General features: G+C 43.3%; 1 protein-coding gene across 2 annotated transcripts in view; it reads right to left on the reverse strand.

Moving 5' to 3' along the window:
• Positions 1 to 20,384, reverse strand: part of TMCO4 (transmembrane and coiled-coil domains 4) — a 100,808-nt gene that overhangs the window by 56,878 nt on the left and 23,546 nt on the right. For both annotated transcript variants that reach the window (XM_075906593.1, XM_075906592.1), the window contains exons 4-7: positions 18,209 to 18,236; positions 15,782 to 15,914; positions 1,473 to 1,570; positions 98 to 241 (exon numbers count right to left, since the gene is read on the reverse strand). In XM_075906593.1, coding sequence (XP_075762708.1) covers positions 98 to 241; positions 1,473 to 1,570; positions 15,782 to 15,914; positions 18,209 to 18,236 — 403 coding nt within the window. The remainder of the gene's footprint in view (positions 1 to 97; positions 242 to 1,472; positions 1,571 to 15,781; positions 15,915 to 18,208; positions 18,237 to 20,384) is intronic.

Genomic DNA, 20,384 nt, shown 5'->3' on the forward strand with positions numbered 1-20,384 from the left:
TCCACAGTACCCTTTGCAGATCTCTCCTTACAGAGCTAAGCCGTTACTACTCGACTGTGTACTCATGAGCCTGTGGCTGGGTGGTTCAGAATCTTACCAGTAAGGCCAGCTCCCGCTGCTCCAAAGAGCGAAGCCATGACAGCAATTCCAGCCACTGACCCCAAAGCTGCTGCCCCAGCACTTCCAATGATAGTTGCAGCGCCAGCAGCAACCAGAGGGGCAGCAAGACCCCCTGTCAAACCTAAAGGTGCAACAAGTGAGAACTCCAGTGCATGATCACTGTGGAAGGGAAACAGATTTTCCTGTCTTTGTGCTATGTCTGCAGAGAGGTAGCCTGCTATTGTGAGAACAGCAAACCCACTACAGGGCGTCAGCTAACCCACCGCCCTCCCTTAGAGCAGTGGTCCCCAACCTTTCAGGGCTGCCAGGCAGCTGGGGGCGGGGCCGCCCATGCGCCGCGCACCCGGGGCCAGCACTGCGCATGTGCCACAGGCCAGGAGTAGTAGGGGCCGCCCATGCATCATGCGCCCGGGGCCGGCACTGCGTATGTGCCATGCACCCGGGGGCGAGGCCGGCCCAGATCATTCTGTGGGCGTACATAAATGCCCCGGCAGGCACCATGGTGCCCGCGGGCATCGCATTGGGGACCGCTACCTTAGAGGAACCTGAACGGGATCTCCCCTCTCCCTTGAGAAATCCACTCTACTCTTACCCACATTGCTGTGTCAATAAAAAACTCAGATTTTCAGAGACCCTCCCGCTCACTGAGTCTCCAGCCTGGATTCTCCTCTCACCATCACCAGTATAAATCAGGATTGATCTCACTCAAGACAAAGGAGAAACACAGGGGAAAGTAGATTCCAGCCATCTCTTAGCAGAAAAACCTGGGTTAATCCCTCATTATCCTGATCTCGGGGAGTCTGGAGAAAATGATGTGTCTGAATCTAACACCAGGATAAATGAGGAAAAATAAATTTAAAGAGCCCAAGGGAAGGACATTGATTTTAGATCAGCCGAGGAACTGGTTTTTATACATCTCACTCACCAAACAGTTCTAATAGACCAGTTGAGCAATTGAGCTCAAGTTTGTCCTGGAAAATCACCTTTTGAAGGCTGAAACGTACATTTACTCCCATCTTCCACATCTTGTAAATCAACAGTAACTCCCCAGCAGTCATAGGAGTGACATTACCTTAAGGCTGGCCTGAGAAGAAAAATGAGGCTCCCTTGTCCATAACCCTTGGCTTTGCAAAGCCTACTAAGATTCTTCCCGGATTTTGGCACTTTCCTTGTATCTGATTTTAACTATTACCTGGAATGTGACATTACAAACAATGACTGTGATAAAATTAGACCTGGGGCGAAGGTGCAGCACAGCTGCTGTTGCTCGGTGAATCATTTGAGAACTCCCACTCTGCTCTTGCCACCATCTGTGTAAGCCAACCAGGTCCCAGAAACAAGGGAAACCTCACCTATCACTGTTCCGCCTCCTACTGTGGCCAAGCCAATCATCAGGTATCTTCTCAATTTCCTCTTCCTTTCCTTCTTTCTTCTTGATGCTTCTGCAGTTCTGGGTGGGAATAAAAATCACAAGAGCTGACACGAAAGCCTGACCGGTAACACCACCACAGCCAGATCTGTTGGTCCTCTGTTGATTTACAGCATAGAATTTCACTACCAAGACCAGTACACACAGTCCTGCAGGTATGCATTACAACAACGCACTTAGATTTATGATTATAAAAATAAAGCCACAGACTGAAACTGAAACATGGTAATTGACAATCCAAAACAACACAGAGGACTCACCTGGAAAACCCATCCTAACACAGGACTGCAGCTTGTACAATGAAAAAAGCAAACATTTTAGCAGCCACATACATCTTACATATAAGATCTCTTGAAGTTTGTGGACTATTCAACACTTTTTTATACTACTGTGAAGAACATGCTATTCCAAAGTGTCTTGCTGAGCAGGATGGGGCCCTACACATGAAACACAGAATCATAGAACACTAGAACTGGAAGGGACCTCGAGAGGTCATCGAGTCCAGTCCTCTGCCGTCACAGCAGGACCAAACATGAGGGTGGATGGCTTAGAGGTAGCTATTATGGGCTAGAGAGCTATTCACTTCTGGTCACAGGTTTGAATCCAGCCCTATTTGGATAGACTATCATTTGCCAGCTATTGAGTAGCCTCTATGAAATGAGTAGGTGGTGCAGATCCAGTTCTCACTAGACAAGAGTCCACACCAAAGACTGCACTGCCTGGTACCCTTGTTGGCTGTCTCTGCAGACACCAAGGACTGAACTGTTCTCATCTCTAGAGATGATGCCTCCAATTAGTTGAGGGCTTGAGGCACATTTCCAAGTTGGGGTGGGGCACAGTCTGTGAATAAACAGTCTCTAGGGCTGTGAATCTGACATTACTCACAAACACTCACTGCACTCCAAGGGTATGTCTACATGGCGACAAATCCAACCCCCTCGTCAGTGAACCTCACATCTTAGGTCTACACACTCGGGCTTCTGTTACAGTGCTAAAAACCATGGTGCAGATGGCCATGCTCAGGGCTCTGAATCCCAGGAAGTTTTGCAGAACCCAAGCTCCTGCCTGAATCCAAATGTCTACACTGCTATTTTGAGTGCTATTGCATGAGCCCTGCAAACCCAAGCCTGTAAACCCGGGCTGTGTGATTCCCTGACGCGGGTAGGTTCTGCCACGTAGACAGGCCTTACGCGTACAGTATGGGGCAGATGCCAATCCTGCTGAGGACAAGAATAAATGTCCCAGTAAAGTTAATGGCACTGACTCAGACTATTCATTTTTGGGCCAGGCCTGTCAGTTGCCACGCAGAAACCAGAAACAAATTAGGGTTCCCGTGAATGCTGTGGCTCAATGAATGAAGTTTTAAAGGTTATGTCTGGTGATGAGGCTGGAACTGAACTCAAAAAGCCTGCAAAAAACCAGGCAGGCTCCACATTTGAAATCTCATTTTCTTCTCTTCCGAGATACTGGCTGTACATCAATCCTATTTAACAGCTGCTTTTATGAAAGCTCCACTTAGGAGAAAAAAAGTGCTACTTGCCTGCTAGGCTCCGAGAGCAGCAAATCAAATTAACAGCAGAAAGCTGGAGTCACTGCTGGAAGTAAACTGGGGCTCTGCCTTCCTGATATTGTTTTGTGGCTGTTTAAAATTCTCCACTGGTTAACAGCTGCCGAGGTGACAGACTCCCATTGGGTGGATTGTAACGTGAGGAATAGAAAATGATACAAAACACTAAATGAGTGTGGAAAACAAATCATTTCCTTCCTCTGTGCTGTGGAGGGCTTCACTTTCTATTTGTAGGTCTGTTAAACACAATCAAACTTCAGGCTAGGAGTAACCCCGCCATGCCTTACTGGAGAGAGCGAGGGTCCAAACTGTTTCAGGCAACAGTACCAGTGTAGCTAAGTAAGACCTAGGCTGAGTCAGCCAGTGCCCATCGGCTTCTGTTTAATTGGGCCCACTCTAACGAGCAATGGGATACAGGCTGATCTGAAGTCTGGTCTTGTCAGTTACAGGTTAGTCATGCTGTGATACATGAAAAACACAGGGCCAGATAGAAGACAGGCAATGGCAGCACATGGGCGCCCAACTCAGAGGCTCATCTTTAACAATGGAAGGAGGAACCTGAAGTTCTAGCACGGGACTCAGTGTTTGGGAATCACAGTACTCTAGCAGGCTCCTAGATAGGGATGTTAAGTAGTGGTTAATGAGCTAATGGAGTACTTGATGGAATTTCCATTGACTACTTGATTAGTCAATAAGGGAGAGGGGGGCACTTGCTACCCCTGCTGCAGCTCTGCAGTTAAAATGTAAGAGCCGGGCGTGCAGGCAGCCTGGCTCCTACTACATTTAATTTGCAGAACCGCAGTGGGGTTAGCTCCCGTGTGTGGTGCGAGCCGGAACTGCTCAGTGGTTGCATTTCAGTGATAGTTTAAGTGGATGCCTATCTCCATAGTGCTCTGAGAGTCTTCTGGCACTAAATTCAATGGAGCCACATCAATTTACACCAACTAAAGATTTGGCCTATTTTTTAAAATGATACCTATCTCTGAAAGTGTAAAGACTCAACTTTGCCAAACTTTGCTGAAGAATAAAGCATGACCAACCCTTGAAAGAACCAGGAAATAAAATAAGCCAACACAGGGGAATTCAGAAGTCACATCATAAGATGCTGCTTTGAACAGAACAGGGGAAAACACCACAATAAAAGTCAAACTTAGCTAAAGAAAGGGAAGAGCTTATCTACACAGCGCTTTGACTACACCCAGAGAGCTACAAATTTCAGTCTGCATTAGTGTGTCACACGTTATCCGGCCCATGCGGACCCTGCTAGGGCGGTAGTAGTAATGGATTGGACTATGTTAATGTTTACTAGGGAACTTTCAGTGTGTGTCAGGAGGGTTCACATGGGACAGTTAGTGGGTGACACGCTAATGTGGACTAAAATTTATGCTCCTCTGATGCCAACTAAAGAACTGCATAGAGAAGCCCAAGTGTCAAACTATATCTTCTGACAGTAATGTGTAAGTCAGTAGCTTTTGAATTATTAATCACATGATAAAAAAAATTGACTTAAGTTTGGTATCTTTGGAGTGCATTGTATTAAATTAAAAGATTATGCATTATTGTGGGACTGGATGTTCGAAGGACTATATTGAACAATATGGCAGACTATACGGCAGACTTTTGGGACAATATACGTGATGTGGATTTCCTGGGAAATATCCAAGGGGAGGTGAATGCAAATCCCTTCCCCTTGGTTACCCAAAAACCATCTTTTGAAACTATGATCTCTCGAGGTCCCTTCCAGTTCTAGTGTTCTATGATTCTATGCACTGAGGTGGGAACCACTATCTGCTGATTACCTGCTCCCAAAGGTTAGTGATATAAGGCCCAAGAAACTGGCTTATCTATTCAGTCTATGTGCTTGTTCTGAGCTGAGCTTTTATAAACTTGTAACCACAGCAAAGCCTGACTCCTGCCAAAGCTCTACTGGAGGTTGTGATGGGGGGTGATTTTTGGTCAGCATACTAACATTATTGTACAGATGTTTTTTCTGTAATGCTTTTGATTTAAGAATAAATGTGCTTGCTTAGGAAGAGCTCTGTGGTAACTCATAACTGCTGGCAATTACTTTGTTCATAGTCTCTGTAGAATGTGCAAAGCACAGACCCTGGCCAAGTAAGGCACTCTGGCTTGCCTGGAATAACAGTGTGTAGGTAGGGAATTGTGCAGTAGGTCAGGAGGTAGGGATATTCAGGTTTCCACACAACAGAGGTGATGACTGAGGAATCAGAAGATGGGAATAGGTGCCCTTGTTGGACCATAAGAGGTAAATACTGATGCATATGCCCAGAACTGTGACATGTTGTTTTGAAAAGACAGTCATTATTGCCCTTTATTGAGTGTGTTTAAGTTGTAAGGTGATCATAAACGAGGCATTAAACATAAGGAAGCAATAACAGTTTTGTTACTCGGTGTTAATTGGTTCATATCACAGTCCTCCTTTGTTGGTCTTTGAGGAAATACTGAATAGTAAATAGTAGTACACAAACTGCCAAAAGGGTCCACTGAGCTAGTTCTGACAATAGCCAATACCAGCACCTTCAGAAGATATTATAATATGTACAAAGGACAATTATGGAGTGGCCTGAAGATGAGGACGTTTCTTCTTAATCCTCTCATTAAGCCCTGAAACCTGAGAATTGATTTCCCTTCCAAACTTTGAATTTTTTAAATATCCCAGCTAACACAACTGGACACTCATTATCCATGCAATTGTCTAATTCCTTTTGGAATCCTGCTAAGCACTCTGTATGGTTGATAAAGACAACTTTAGAGGAAGTCCTAAATTCTTGTACTGTGTAGTTTTGCTAAACATGACAGGCAGAGAAAGAAACAGCATGTGAAATCCTGACACCACTGAAGTCAATGGCAAAAACTCTGACAACAACAGGGTGAAGGTTTCCCCGTATTTTGCATATAATGTAACAGAAAATCTCTGGAAGCTGAGAACTTCTGTGTTGCCACCAAGGGCTACATCTTCAATAATGTCTGCAAAAAAGTGCACAAGTGCCACGATTCCATACACAACTGGATATTTGACACTTTAGTACATGTGCAGTTATCCAATTATCCAGTGAACTCTCCCCACTGCCCCACTTGCAGACTCCAATAGCTTAAGCCCCAGCCAGAGCTTGAATGTTGACACAGCAAATAAACAACCCCTTAGCCTGAGCCTGGAGTCAGCTAGTATGGGCCAGCCTGGGTTTTTAACTATAGTGTAAACATACCCACTATGATTTAGGTTGCAGTAGTGCCCACAAGCCTGGTGCTACTGTGTTAGGCACTATAAAAACAGAACAAAACCCAAAAAGTTTACAAGTTACAGAACTGTCTTTAAGAGGTTAGTACTAACTCTGCAATGGTCAGATGAATACTTTGCACTTTGACAGTCCTGGTTAGCTGAGGATCCCTAAGTACTTTACAAAGGCAAGTAGATCTTACCCCAGTTCTACAGATGGGGGAAGTGACTTGTGTAAGGTCACACAGTAGCTCAATAGCAGAGTCAGGAAAAGAATACAGAATCCCCTTCCCCTCTTCTCCCCTACTGTTCCTGGCCCTGAACATAAGACAATGCTGCCCTCTTTCAGTGGATTTCATATTTACATTTAATATACCATTATTTTTTGATACATTGCTAACTAGCACTGAGATTTCCTGAGACTATTCCTGTGTCCTATCTCAAGATAACATTTATTTTTATTCTCCTGTCATACTGTACCTTCTCCTCAGGACTGGAATCTTTACTGTCTAATGGAACTCCTTCAGTCTTAGTCATGCGAAATGGTGTTTGTTCCTGTCTGAATCAATGAACATGCTAAGATTTTGTAGCAAAAATGTATATTTCAGTATTGGTTATAAGACTATAAGTATGATGCATAACGATTTGATGTATAATGACTTGCTTATAAGTTCTGTATGCTTCTATTTCACCCTGTCTCTCATGATTAGATAATGTTTACTGTAAGATCTTGCTTCCTGTTAGCATTACAAATTAAATTGTAACTCATGTCTGCATTGTAACCTGAAGATGTGTCTACACTACACTGTTATTTCGAGATCACTAGCATTATTTCAAAATAACAATGCGAGTGTCTACACAGCCATTCCGTTATTCATAGATTCATAGACTTTAAGGTCAGAAAGGACCATTATGATCATCTAGTCTGACCCCCTGCACAGTGCAGGCCACAGAATCTCAACCACCCCTCTTAGAATAATCCTCTCACCTATATCAAAGATATTGAAGCATTCAAATACTTTGAAGGACTCAACATGCAGAGAGTCCTTCAGCTGTAATCTGTGCCCAATGCTACAGAGGAAGGCGAAAAACCTCCAGGGTCTCTGCCAATCTACCCTGGAGGAAAATTCCTTCCTGACCCCAAATATGGCGATCAGCTAAACCCTGAGCATGTGGGCGAGACTCACCAGCCAGACACCCAGAAAGTTCCCTATAGCAACTCCTATCATCCCTCCATTGACCTATTTCCAACTGACAATGAATGGTCAATTAGTTATCAATTAGTTACCAAGATCATGTTATTTCATCCAACCATCCCCTTATAGAATCATAGAACTGGAAGAGACCCCAGAAGGTCATCAAGTCCAGCCCCCCGCTCTAGGCAGGACCAATCCCATCTAAATCAACCCGGCCAGGGCTTTGTCAAGCCGAGACTTAAATACCTCTAGGGATGGAGACTCCACTACTTCCCTAGGTAACCCATTCCAATGCTTCACTACCCTTCTAGTAAAATAGTTTTTCCTAATATCCAATCTGGACCTCTCCCACCACAACTTGAGACCATTGCTCCTTGTTCTGCCATCTGTCACTACTGAGAACAGCCTCTCTCCATCCTCTTTGGAACCTCCCTTCAGGAAGTTGAAAGCTGCTATCAAATCCCCCCTCACTCTTCGCTTCTGCGAAATAATGGACCTCTTAGTCCGAAATCTGTAAACCTCATTCTACGAGGAATAACGCCTATTCCAAAATAGCTATATTAAAATAAGGCATGCATTGATGCTCCACTTCTGCTATTTTGAAATAGACCCTCACCAGAGCCATTCTAAGTTATTCTTCCCCAGAGCCCCTGGGGCTCTAAATCGAGATGGCACGTTTATATTAGGGAAACCTGCCTCGGACTAATTTTGAAGCTTCCCTGCAGTGTAGACGTACTATTTCAAAATAGCTATTTCGGAATAACTATTCCAGAATAGCGTATTTCAAAATAAGCATGCAGTGTAGACATACCCTAAGTTGTATTCTTTAGTAACTATTAATCTTGTCTGAAACTCTGCACAATTGTTTGGTGTGAGTGTGTGTAAGTCTGAAAGCCATTACAAATGCCCAGGTGGTCAAGAAGTGGGAATCTTGACGATAACCAGGAAACAGCCACTGTGTCTGAGGCTGAATTGAATTAGCAGCATTGACAGAACCCTGGAGACAGGTAGAGACTCTCCAAGAATGAGACACAACTATTGGAAGCCTGACAATCGCCATCAAAGAATAACTGCAAAATCCAGATTAAGACCTTTTAAGGATGGATAATTGCAGCATGACACTGCAAAAGCCATACACTCAAATGAAAACTTATATGTATAAGAAGGGACCATCTTGCCATTAGAACTCTCGGTTCAGTCCTGCGAACCAAGCCTCAGAGGAGCTTCGAATTGCGATTGACAAGAACCCGACTCCTCACTCAGTCAGTCTTGCCCTGCCAGTAAGACTGACTTGAGCCACGATGGACTGGTAACTATACACCATCTGCAGGACGTATGTGTGCGTGCGTGTGTGCATATGCTCTTTTCAGTTTGTATTTTCAATAAACGTGGCACATTGCCTTTTCCCCGGTCAAAGATCCTGTGTGCTTCTTATAAGCAATGGATTTCTAACACTCCTGTCATCTGAAGAAGTAGGCTGTGCCCGCGAAAGTTCATGATACCATCTACGTGTTTTTAAGGTGCTGCAAGACAATTTGTTGTTTTTTAAGTTTTTCCTATTATAGACTAACTCAGCTCCCCCTCTGAAAATTTTACTGGGAACAGACTGGGCAGCTGCCCAAGAGTTGTAACTGCCCTTTTAATGCCCTTTTCTGCAGGGCCTTAAGCATGCCATCATCATGTGTTTGGATGATCTGCTTGTGAGGTTTTTGTAGCTTTCAGAAATAATCCATGCTATGCTTTACCATCTGTGCATGGAGTAGAAATGTTGGTGGTACCAGCAGGTCTTCTACAAAGCAGAGAGACACATCTCTCTCTTGTTTGACTCACCAGAAATCAAAAGATATCAAGAGAACAGGGACACAGTTGGCTGGCTTTTACGCTCAGCAATAAGGGCTGGATGTGTCTAGGTTCAGGGACTGTTGGTGGCTAAATCCTATATGAACACAATATCGTAAAGCTATCATCAACAGAACTTTAACCTTCATTGCAGCCTGGTTAAAACAGACATGAACTGTTTGTGAAAGCTCCTACGTTTCTGGAATTTCAGCCTGCCTTTCCAATAGCTTGAACTTTAAGGTTCTCAGTTGGGTTGTAAGGCTGTTTTGTTTCCACAAGGATAATTAACTGCCTCTGTTGGGTCTTTCTATAGCTGCAAAGAATTCAGATTTGCAACTACTTCTCCTGAACCATAAACTGTGTTCAGCCAGATTTTATAAGCTCATTCTCCTCTGATGAAAGGAAACAAGTAGTTTTAATTAGGCAATTGATCTATCACTTGTCGTTTTTTCAGTTTCTCGTAAGACACTGTTTAGTGCTCTGTGCTACAACAGAGAAGTTTACATACTGTCATTCAGATCTGTCAGATACCAATAATATTGATTTGAATATGTGGAACACTATTGCCTAGATGACATAACAAAATGTACCCCTTTGTCCAACCCTTACAACAGCGGTCGGCAAACTTTTTGGCCGGAAGACGGCATCAGGGTATGGAAATTATATGGTGGATCATGAAGGCTCATACAATTGGGGATGGAGTGTGGGAGGGATGAGGACTCTGGCTGGGGATGAAGGCCCAGTGGTGGGGCCAAAAATTAGGAGTTCAGAGTGTGGGAGGGGGTTCTGAGCTGGGGCAGAGAATTGGAGTGTGGGGGTAAGGACTCCAGCTGGGAGTAGAGACTCTGGGATGGGACTGGGGATGTAGAGTTGGGGTACAGGAGGATACTGTGGGCTGGGATCGAGGGGTTTGGAGGACGGAAGAGGAATCAGGGCTGAGGCAGGTTTTTGGGGCACAGGAGTGGATCAGGGGTACAGGCTCCAGGCCATGCTTACCTCAAGCAGCTACCAACTCCTATGTGTGCTGTTCCCCCACCCCCAATCAGAAGGGGCCACCCCTGCAGCTCCCATTGGCAGCAGGTTCCAGACAATGGGAGCTGCAGGGACAGTGCTCAGAGCCCTCTGGCTGCCCTACGCTTAGGAGTCATGGGGGGGGATGTGCTGCTACTTCTGGGAGCCATGCAGACCTATGGCACCTGTGGAGCAGGACAAGACCTCACCTCACTCCCCAGTGGGAGCTCAAGGGTTGGATTAAAATGGCTGATGGGCCAGATGCAGCCTGTGGGTTGCAGTTTGCCCATCCCTGCCCCACACCCTACTAAAATAATGTTCATACAAGATATTTCTTGAATGGTACCATTGAAGACTCACTTTGCTAGTCAATATTATCCTGATAAAATGTGTATAGCAACATTGTATGTGAGCTATAAGATTTTCCAGTATGATGCGAACATATGCTCCAAACTGAGGTTGGTAAATGGATCTGTTGCAGACAAAAAATGTTGGCTCTTCTTAATGTGCAGTTAAGTAGGAAGAGAAACAAAGGAAGTTCAAACAGGTGGGAAAACTAGCCTGATGGACACAAACACTTGGTCTCCTGAATTTCAGCTAGAAATGTGTTCCAAGAGGGGGACTGACACCATAAAAAGGAGGTCCTCTCTGGCCACTGTTTTGTGGCATGAGAAAGGATAAAGGAAGTAGCTATTAAACAGGAGAAGAGGTCCTTGCCTAAGATGCTTGGCCAGCAAGACTCAGAGAGTATGTGGTGAGAAACTCTGCTTTGAAATTAACACAATTTGTTAAGTTAGGCATTAGTTGAATTTTATCTTTATTTTTCTTGTAACCATTTCTGACTTTTATGCTTCATTATTTGTATTAATTTAATCTCTCTTTTTTTTGTAGTAAATACAATTGATTTGCCATTATATCTAATCTCATGTGTTTGACCTGGAGTGTCTGAGAAGCTATTTGAAATAATAAGCTGTCATATTATCACCTTCAAGAAACAACATACTTGTATTAGCCAGGAGAAGGCTGGGCAGTAGAGGACGTACATTTCTAGGAGAAAATCCAAGATTGTGTGTGCACTGAGGTCACCCTACAGTATAGCCTTGGTTGGTAAGAGGCTGGCTGCTGAAGAATGCACCCAGACGTAGCTGGCAGTAACTTGCATGCTGAAGGCTGTTTGTGAACAGGCCAGATCGGAAGCCACAGCAGCCAAGCAGTGTAAGGAGCAGGGGTGACACAGCTTCTCATTGCTCTAAACCAGGGCTACTCAACGTAGCCTGTTAGTTTGCAGCCCGTGGTATGATTTGGGTTTACGGGGGGCTCACCACGCAGCCCACAGGTGGGAGCCAAAACAAAAAAGTAGTCAATATAATGGCTTTCAGTTGACATGGGTTTTAGTAGTTGAATTCCTGGACTTTGCTCATTAAAAATCGGGTAACTATTGCATTTTAATAATATCAGCAGAACTGACTTAAACGGAGCCTGTGTGTTGTGTAGTGTTGCCTTAATCTTTGTATTCATGCCCATCAGTATGAAAGAAGCTATTTGCGTATATTTGCATATATATTTGCATGTATATGCAACCACATTTAAGTTGCGGCCTTCGGCATGTGCTGTGAGCTTCCGAAGTTGAGTAGCCCTGCTCTAAACTGTGCCCTGAGTAGGTCACAGATGCCCATACTGAAAATCTAATTGTGCATGTAACTGGGCCACTGGCCAAAGCTTCTGCATCAGAAGATAAAGAAGCAAACCGTTTTTGTTACAAGTATAGAGTAAAACTGCAGAGGCTGCCAAAAATCTTGGCTGGCTAGTTCTGTCCCCTTTAAAAATCACAAGGCAGTACACTTTCATGAGGGACTCCTTTTCCTAGGAAACTCTGTGAGGTTACAGTGGGGGATGATTTTGCATTGTCCACCCCCATCTAGATCTACCCACCACCAGTGCAGGGCCACATATGGGAAGTGGATAGGAAGAGAAGGACCCATGCAGTTCTGTGACAAGGCCTGTGAACAGCAGCATAAGAGCACACCAGAAATCATCATCATCATAAGACCAAGACACATCGCTTAAAATACCACAAACACAACCAGGGAGACAGTGGGTTAAAAGGCTCATTTGGACAGAGAGGAGAAAATATGATATGGACAAAAAAGAAAAGGGGGAAAGGAAGGCTATAAATATGGGGCTGGCTGTGAGGATACCACAGCATACTTTAGGGAAAAGAAGTCTTTAGCTGTTGAAAAGTACGGAATGGGCTATGACAGTCAGAAGCAAGTTCCATACTATAAGGCCTATCACTGACACAAGCCATTAGGAATCCACAAAAGACTGGAGGGATCTAAGGTGAGGTTAACCAAAAAGGATCTCTTGGAATAGATCCAAGCGAAGAGATGCACTGGACAGCTCTCTTTTCTATGCCTAGCAAAGCCATGTACTCCTCTTCCAGAGCGTTAGCAAATATATTGGCTTTTTATTGAAAGTCTGGGTAGGAAGCAGGAAACGCCATTTTCCTCACTCTACCCCTCACCAATATTCCTCAGCCGAGATCTGGAGGGACCACCTCTAGGAATAAATGTTATGCTTAGTTTCCACATCCTTTTATTTAGTCTCTGGGGCCTCTCTGCTGAGATTGACAACAAGGGGACAAATTATGGCAGTAATTTGTGTTATATTGACACCAGATTGTTTCACACAAGCTCAAAAAACTTCAAATGGTAATAATATCTAGTTCTGACTAACCATGGCTGGATTTGAACCAATGACTTAGAAGTGAACTTGAGAGGCTCTGTACCCCAACTTCCAATCTCCTAAATCACCCACTCCCCCCATTAACGTTTAATACTCCTCTTACCTATGATCTGTTTGTTAGCACCTAAAGGGAAGTTTTCAAAGCAAAGCTTGTAAAGTATAATAATGCAATTCTGCAGGCAGCACTAGCCTAAGAACTTGCACAATGCCTGTTGGGTTAGGTTGTGTTTTCTCAAGATCAGGCCCCAGGAACCGAGTCTCAAGCCTGAACAAAACATAATTAGCCCCACTGTTGAAATACCATCTTGAAAGGTAAAGAACTTTGTAAACTAATCAAAACACTTCACCCTCATTACGTGCCTTCTCACACTCTAGCAGCTGGGATTGAACCCATTTCTATCAGCCGCAGCACGAAAAAAATCCATCAATACTAACCCTTGCTCCTGGATTCCAATAAAACCCAGTCCTCTTCAGCCATTCACAACCTTTGAGATTATTTGGACTACTCATTTTTATAATAATGTAATTAACAAGAAATTATTGAGACAACTGTTCAGAAAACCACAGCAACGTCTAAACAACGCTGGGTCACAAATACTGATTAACAGGTTTATTAGCACTTGATTAGATTAAGCTAATAAATTAGTTATGTTTAAACAGATTTCCTGCAAGTGAATTAAAATAAACTTACCAGCCACCATATTGCTGAACTTCCACCTGCTCCCTCCGCACAACAACTAAAGTACAGAGCGCTTTATCCCCAGCCTGCACAACCCCTGGGTTCTAGTGCTTTGGCAGTTTCATCATGAAGATTAATATTATGATGGTGAAATTAATGATCTCAGAATATGTCTACACTGCCACCCTAGTTCGAACTAGGGTGGCTAATGTAGGCATTCGAACTTGCAAATGAAGCCCGGAATTTAAATATCCCGGGCTCCATTTGCATGTTCCCGGGCACCGCCATTTTTAAATGCCCCGTAGTTCGAACTACCTGCCCGCTGCTACATGCGGCACGGACTAGGTAGTTCGAATTAAAGCTCCTAATTCGAACTACCGTTATTCTTCCTGCAAAGAGGTTTAACGGTAGTTCGAATTAGGAGCTTTAATTCGAACTACCTAGTCTGTGCCGCGTGTAGCCACGGGTAGGTAGTTCAAATTACGGGCATTTAAAAATGGCGGCACCCGGGAACATGCAAATAGAGCTTGGGATATTTAAATCCCACTACATTAGCCACCTTAGTTTGAACTAGGGTGGCAGTGTAGACATACCCTCAAATATCAAGACCACAGGGCTAGGTTTACATGGGTATTTGGGCACCTTAAGATGGAGATAGGTGCTTAGCAAGATATACAAAAGTGACTAAATGATTAGCACCTAACTCCCACTGAAATCAAATTCTACCAGTATCTATTTGCATTGTTAGGCACTTACACACTCTTCTAACTCCAGGCCCAGACCCTTAGCTGGTGTAAACTAGGGTAGCTCCATTAAAGTCACCAGATGAGGATCTAAAGCTAAAAGTGTCTAGTAACATCAGAGTGGCAGAGGCATTATTGCAAAGATGGGGATTTGACAGGGACTGAACAACAATTATAAAAATATTTAGCACTTACTTGGGGCTTCACTCTTCCACCTTTACTTACACTGATTAGGGCCTTACTAGTAAGAATTCCAATTGTCATAGTCAAAACTGTCTGTAAACTAGTGTGCTATACACTAAAGTGAGGATGGCAGACACTAGCTCTTTGTGGTTTTCAGCATCAGTGTGCTTTACAAACATACTGCCACATTCTCTGCTGGTGCCAAACTGGTTCTGCTCTAATGAATGCAGAATACTTGGTCCACCTTCGGTCCTCCTCCTCAGATCTCTGAGTGGTTGCTATCCACATTTTATAGATGGAGAAACTGAAGCAGAGAAGTTAGGGCCCAATCTTGGAAGGTGCTGGGTGGCCTTCAGCATCTTGCAGGGTTGGGCCCTAGTGCCCATATTTTCAGAATGATGAGTATTCACACCTCCAAAGGAGATAAGAGCACCTCCAGAAAAAAAATCAAGCCATAATTGACTAGCTAAGGATCACAAGAGGGAGTGTCAGAGACTGGATGGCTACGTCTACACTGGCATGATTTTCCGGAAATGCTTTTAACGGAAAAGTTTTCCATTAAAAGCATTTTCAGAAAAGCGCGTCTAGATTGGCACGAATGCTTTTCCGGAAAAGCACTTTTTGCGGAAAAGCATCCGTGGCCAATCTAGATGCGCTTTTCCGCAAAAAAGCCCCAATCGCCATTTTCGCGATCGGGGCTTTTTTGCGGAAAACAGTACTATGCTGTCTACACTGGCCCTTTTGGGCAAAAGTCTTTCGGAAAAAGACTTTTGCCCGAACGGGAGCAGCATAGTTTTTCCGGAAAAGCACTGATTATTTTACAGGAGATCGTCAGTGCTTTTCCGGAAATTCAAGTGGCCAGTGTAGACAGCTGGCAAGTTTTTCCGCAAAAGCAGATGATTTTCCGGAAAAACTTGCCAGTCTAGACACAGCCGACTAGACTGCAGGTGACTCATGATGAGTTTTCTGCTGGGAGAGGAGCCTGCTTTAAACTCATAGCAAATGCAAAGCCTGATTACAAACGTCCTTACTCTGATTCTTCCTCTTTCTGTTCCTTCAAGCTCTCAAGCAGAGATTCCTCCAAGACTTCCAGTTCTTCTACAGGGATTCTCAGCAGCCAAGTGACATGGTAGATCAGCACCCGTGCTCGGGCATCATAATAGCCTTAAATAGAAGGAAACAGAATTGACCAGTTTTAATTGTGTCAGATCAAAAAGCAAATGTTGCACTCTGTTCTGGGTGGTGACTATATTAAATACTGAGATAGCATTGTCTGTCCTTTCAACTTATGCCAGCATATTTACAGTCTGGGGAGAAATAAGGGTTCAGCTGTTAGTACATGGTAAAGCACTGGGCTATGGATTCATTAGCTTCTTTGAAGTAAATTAGCCCAGGTCCAATGACAACAGCTAAGGATCAGTACCTACGTGCCCATCTAAGTCACTTATAGTGAAGTAATCCTTGCCTATAAAACTCACTGTCAGCAGAGATTCACTGTAACCAGCGAGTGCTTATGTGGCAAAGGATCTCCACCCCTTTCACTGCAGGGATTGTGGCAGGACCTCTCTACGCCCTCTCACAGCTGGTAGAAAGAACTGGAAATTGTGGAGAAAAGGGTGAGAACTTCATTCTCAGCAGGGAGACGCTGCAGCATGACCAGTGCCAAAATCAAAGTTAAACAGACTTGTAGGGGAACGAGGCATCTAAGTGACAATGCAAGATGTTTTACTTTGTCTAAATACAACTCTAAATATACCAGTTCAGTGCTTTTCATTTCTTCCAATAGAGACTGGAGTTGAATAATAAAAACAGATCTAGCTACAAGCTAACTTTGGTATATGTATATGGCTGACAGCTGTTTGTACTTATTCTTTATTGCATGAGCAGAAGGAATGGACAAGGCAATCTGACAGCATTCAATGGTAAAAAGTCACTCTGAGGCTGGGAAGCAGGAGTGCTAAAGAAAAAGATATTTTAAGCATATTAGATTGTAAACACTTTGTGCCAGATCTACTCCTTTTATGTGCATATCCCCACAGCATCTGCCTCTTCTTTTTATAAGGTATTCTGGGAGCACTCTGGCATGAAAAATGCCATTACATTTTAAAGGTGTCCCTGTGAAGATACCAGTTTGAAATATGGAGCAAGTCTGTGATACAAAGGTGACACTTCACAGACAGTTGTTAACCTACCTATCTGTTTAGGTTAGGTATTTATCTAACCCCAATCACCCTAGGATCTGCGCATATCACAGTCTTTAATATATTTATTCTCTCAATAATCTGTGTGAGGTAAGGATTAGTAGCCCCATTTCACAGATGGGAACCTGAGGCACAGAAAAACTAAAGAGCTGGATAATGTTATGAGCAATGACAGCATCTATAGTTACATAGGCTTAGTCGCCTAACCTGGAATTCACTGGGATTAGATACCTTAATATTTGTGCAGATCTGAGCCTAAGTGACTTGCTCAGGTTACACAGGAAGTCTGTGGCAGAACAGGGAACTGAAGCTAGAACTAGCATCATAGTGCTATCTTGCCTCTCTGATAACTTACAGTTTGGTTTCTGCTTTCCCAAAGGGAAAAACCATCTTTTGAAGCGATGACATGAAAATACTACTTTGTATTAAGTTAGACTGAGGAATGTAGTAACTTTCATTGTAATAGCTGCCTAATTTTCCACTTTTCCATCAAAAATAAACTGAGAAAGTCAATGGGGAAAAAAAGCCACTTTGTCCTGATGTGGATGAGTCTTAATAACAATAAATTAACCTCAATCCTATGGAAAGGTATATTGAAAACACAGATGCAAAGTGCAACCATTGATCTGACATGCAGACTTTGCTACAGTAAGGAATTCTTTATATCATTAATAATTTAATTCTAGTAATTTAATCCACCTCCTGCAATTTACAACAAAACATTCGCTTGTTAAAGAAAACAAAAACGTTGTCATTTGTTTAGAAAAGGCTTCGCAGGAGATCAGGAATGTATTCCCTTGTCAGGCCTTCGTTTTAGCTAGTGCTTCAAGTAACTTGTAGAACAAATAGTTTAGACTGAGATTTTCAAAATGGTCTGATTGACTCTCAGTAGGAGTTGGGCACCTACCTTGCATAAGCCTCTTCAAAAAATGCATTTTCATTAGTTAGCTACAGAACTTTTCTGGCATCAGACACATTTGTGTATTAAGCCATAATGTAAAGAGATTTGTAGGTCAGGGTGAGATCAGACGATTAACAAGCAGGAGAGATTAATTAACTGTAAGTTACTATTATACATTTATATTACAATACAAAAGTTGGTTCTCTTAACATTGAAGCAAGGAAACAGTGGGCTGTTGGCATTAAAAAAATAGAGATAACGTAACAGCTATAATGGCACCTCCGGAATAAGATATTTTACAGTATGTGAAACCAATATGTTTATATTAAAAACTTGTTAAAAAAAAGAATACTCACCATCCTTGAGAGAGAAAGACACAAGATCCTAAAAAATCAAAACAAGTAAGTTAAATTTGATGGCATTTTACTCAAAAATAGTAAATAAAATAATGAATTAGACATAAACTATAATTGAGTGATTGCAGCATGTTCGTCTATGAATATGAGAAACCATGCTGTATCATTTCAGTAAAAAAGTATACATCAAAGCCAGATGCTTTAAACACAGATATCCAGTCCCTGCTATGTGTAATTTGACAGAAACAGTCACATGCAATGTGGCAGAAAACAAATCATCTACTCTATATTTGAGAGAGTTTGTGCGAGAGTCTGTCTATGCGTCTGTCTGTTCAAGAACTCCTTCTAAATGATAAGTACTAGGACCACCAAATTTGGTAGGCAGTTTCCTCTAATAACTTTAACTAATAAGTTCCAAACTAAGGTAAGGGTTTGGTTGTGCCAGGAAAACGGCATGTGCCCAGAATGGGATTCTCATAAAACCATACAGAAAACAGACAAGCACCAGGCAGGTGAAAGGTTCTGGCTGGGAGCACCCGCACTGAGACTGCCTTAGTCCCAAATCTCCTACCTCCAGGTGCTGTTTAATGGGGGGGGGGGCACTAAAACTCATCCCTCCCAATTCGTATGGGAACATTGCTGGCCATTTCCCTTTGTCAGGGAGGGAGGGGAAAGTGCACAGTTTGCTGCATTCCTCACCCTGGCCGGGGAGCCCAAGGGGCAGAGAAATCTGGATCTGCCCCAGGAGCGGACATGCAGTTGTGCCTGCTGGAGCTGCAGTGGCCATGGAGAGGTGCTTCTTACCTGGCCCTAAGCTGCTGCACTGAGAGAGAGCTAGGGTAGTCCTCTCTCCTAGGGGCAGCCTACATACTGAATCCCTTATCCTCAGCCCCACCCCAGAGTCAGGAATTAAATGAAGAAAACCAAAAATTAAACTGAGTTAAGGAGCTGAGTAATGTTGGGTAATTTTTCTACTTTATGAATAAAGGAACAGTGTGTAAATTTATCACAGATAATCCTATCACCATCAGATTGCACCAACCAATGATACAGGGCTTGTGCATTTGGAGATGTAAGTTCTGTCTCTGCCACAGACATGCTGCATGACTTTGGTCAACTCATTTAGGTCCAGATTTTCAAAAGCAGTCTCCACGTTTTGGATGACTAAATTGAAGCACCTTAGGCCTAATTTTCAGAAGGCCTGAGCTTCCATAACTCCAACAGATGTCAATGGTAGCTGTGGGTGCTCAGCATCTCTGAAAAACCAGGTCTCTTGGTATGTTTACACTGCAGTTAATAACATATGATTGTTTAATTGTGAGGTAGACTTTGGGCTTGGGTTCTGTAGCTTGGGCTCCAGCCTGAGCCCAAATATTTACACTACAATCAAACAGTCCCTTGGCCTGAGCTTTGCAATCCTGAGTCAGCTGATATGGCCCAGGCACAGGTGTTTAACTGCAGTGTAGACATTCCTCCAGACTGAGCTCCAGAATGGATGGCCACTTTTACAGAGGTTTGAATTTCATTTCCCGGAGCCTCAGTTTTCCCATCTGGAAAATGGGGTTAGTACAGGCCTTTCAAATATAAACTGTAAGGATTAAGCTTGGATGGAGGGTGCTAACAAAGGATAAAGTGCTGCTGTTACTCCTATGTCCTCCTCGTGTTTCATCACTCACAAATGGTTAAGGTTGTGTGCAGACACTGCACATAGGTCTGATTCAGCCAACATGCATTTCTTGCGCTTATCAGGAAGACACTGCAAAGAAAAGCCAGTCATGCATTTTTATACGGAAAATCTTGATCTCTTTGGAAATGCAGAGCGCAGCTGGAGAACCAGGATGCTGCCAGGATGTTTATGATTATTAGTCCCCCTGCGTCTAAGCATAATTTGTGTCCTAAAAACTCTTCCAATCCTCTTTTCACTCCCAAGTATGGGAAATCTGAAATGGTGAGTGAGCTGCTCTCAGCCAATTGTTAATGCAAGAGGGAGAAAATATGGCTATGCCCAAACCAAATGCAATGTCCTGGACTCTCTAATATTATTCTCAGATGGAGAGGGTTTGGATGTATAATTCAGATATGTGAATCTGCTACATGAATGCAGATGGGGGAAGGAGTTTCTTGCCGATAAGAGGGATGAATAAGAAGGGAGTGATGGGAGCTACTGAGATTTGGT

Source organism: Pelodiscus sinensis, chromosome 23 (genome assembly GCF_049634645.1).
Source record: "Pelodiscus sinensis isolate JC-2024 chromosome 23, ASM4963464v1, whole genome shotgun sequence".
Taxonomy (NCBI): Eukaryota; Metazoa; Chordata; order Testudines; family Trionychidae; genus Pelodiscus; species Pelodiscus sinensis.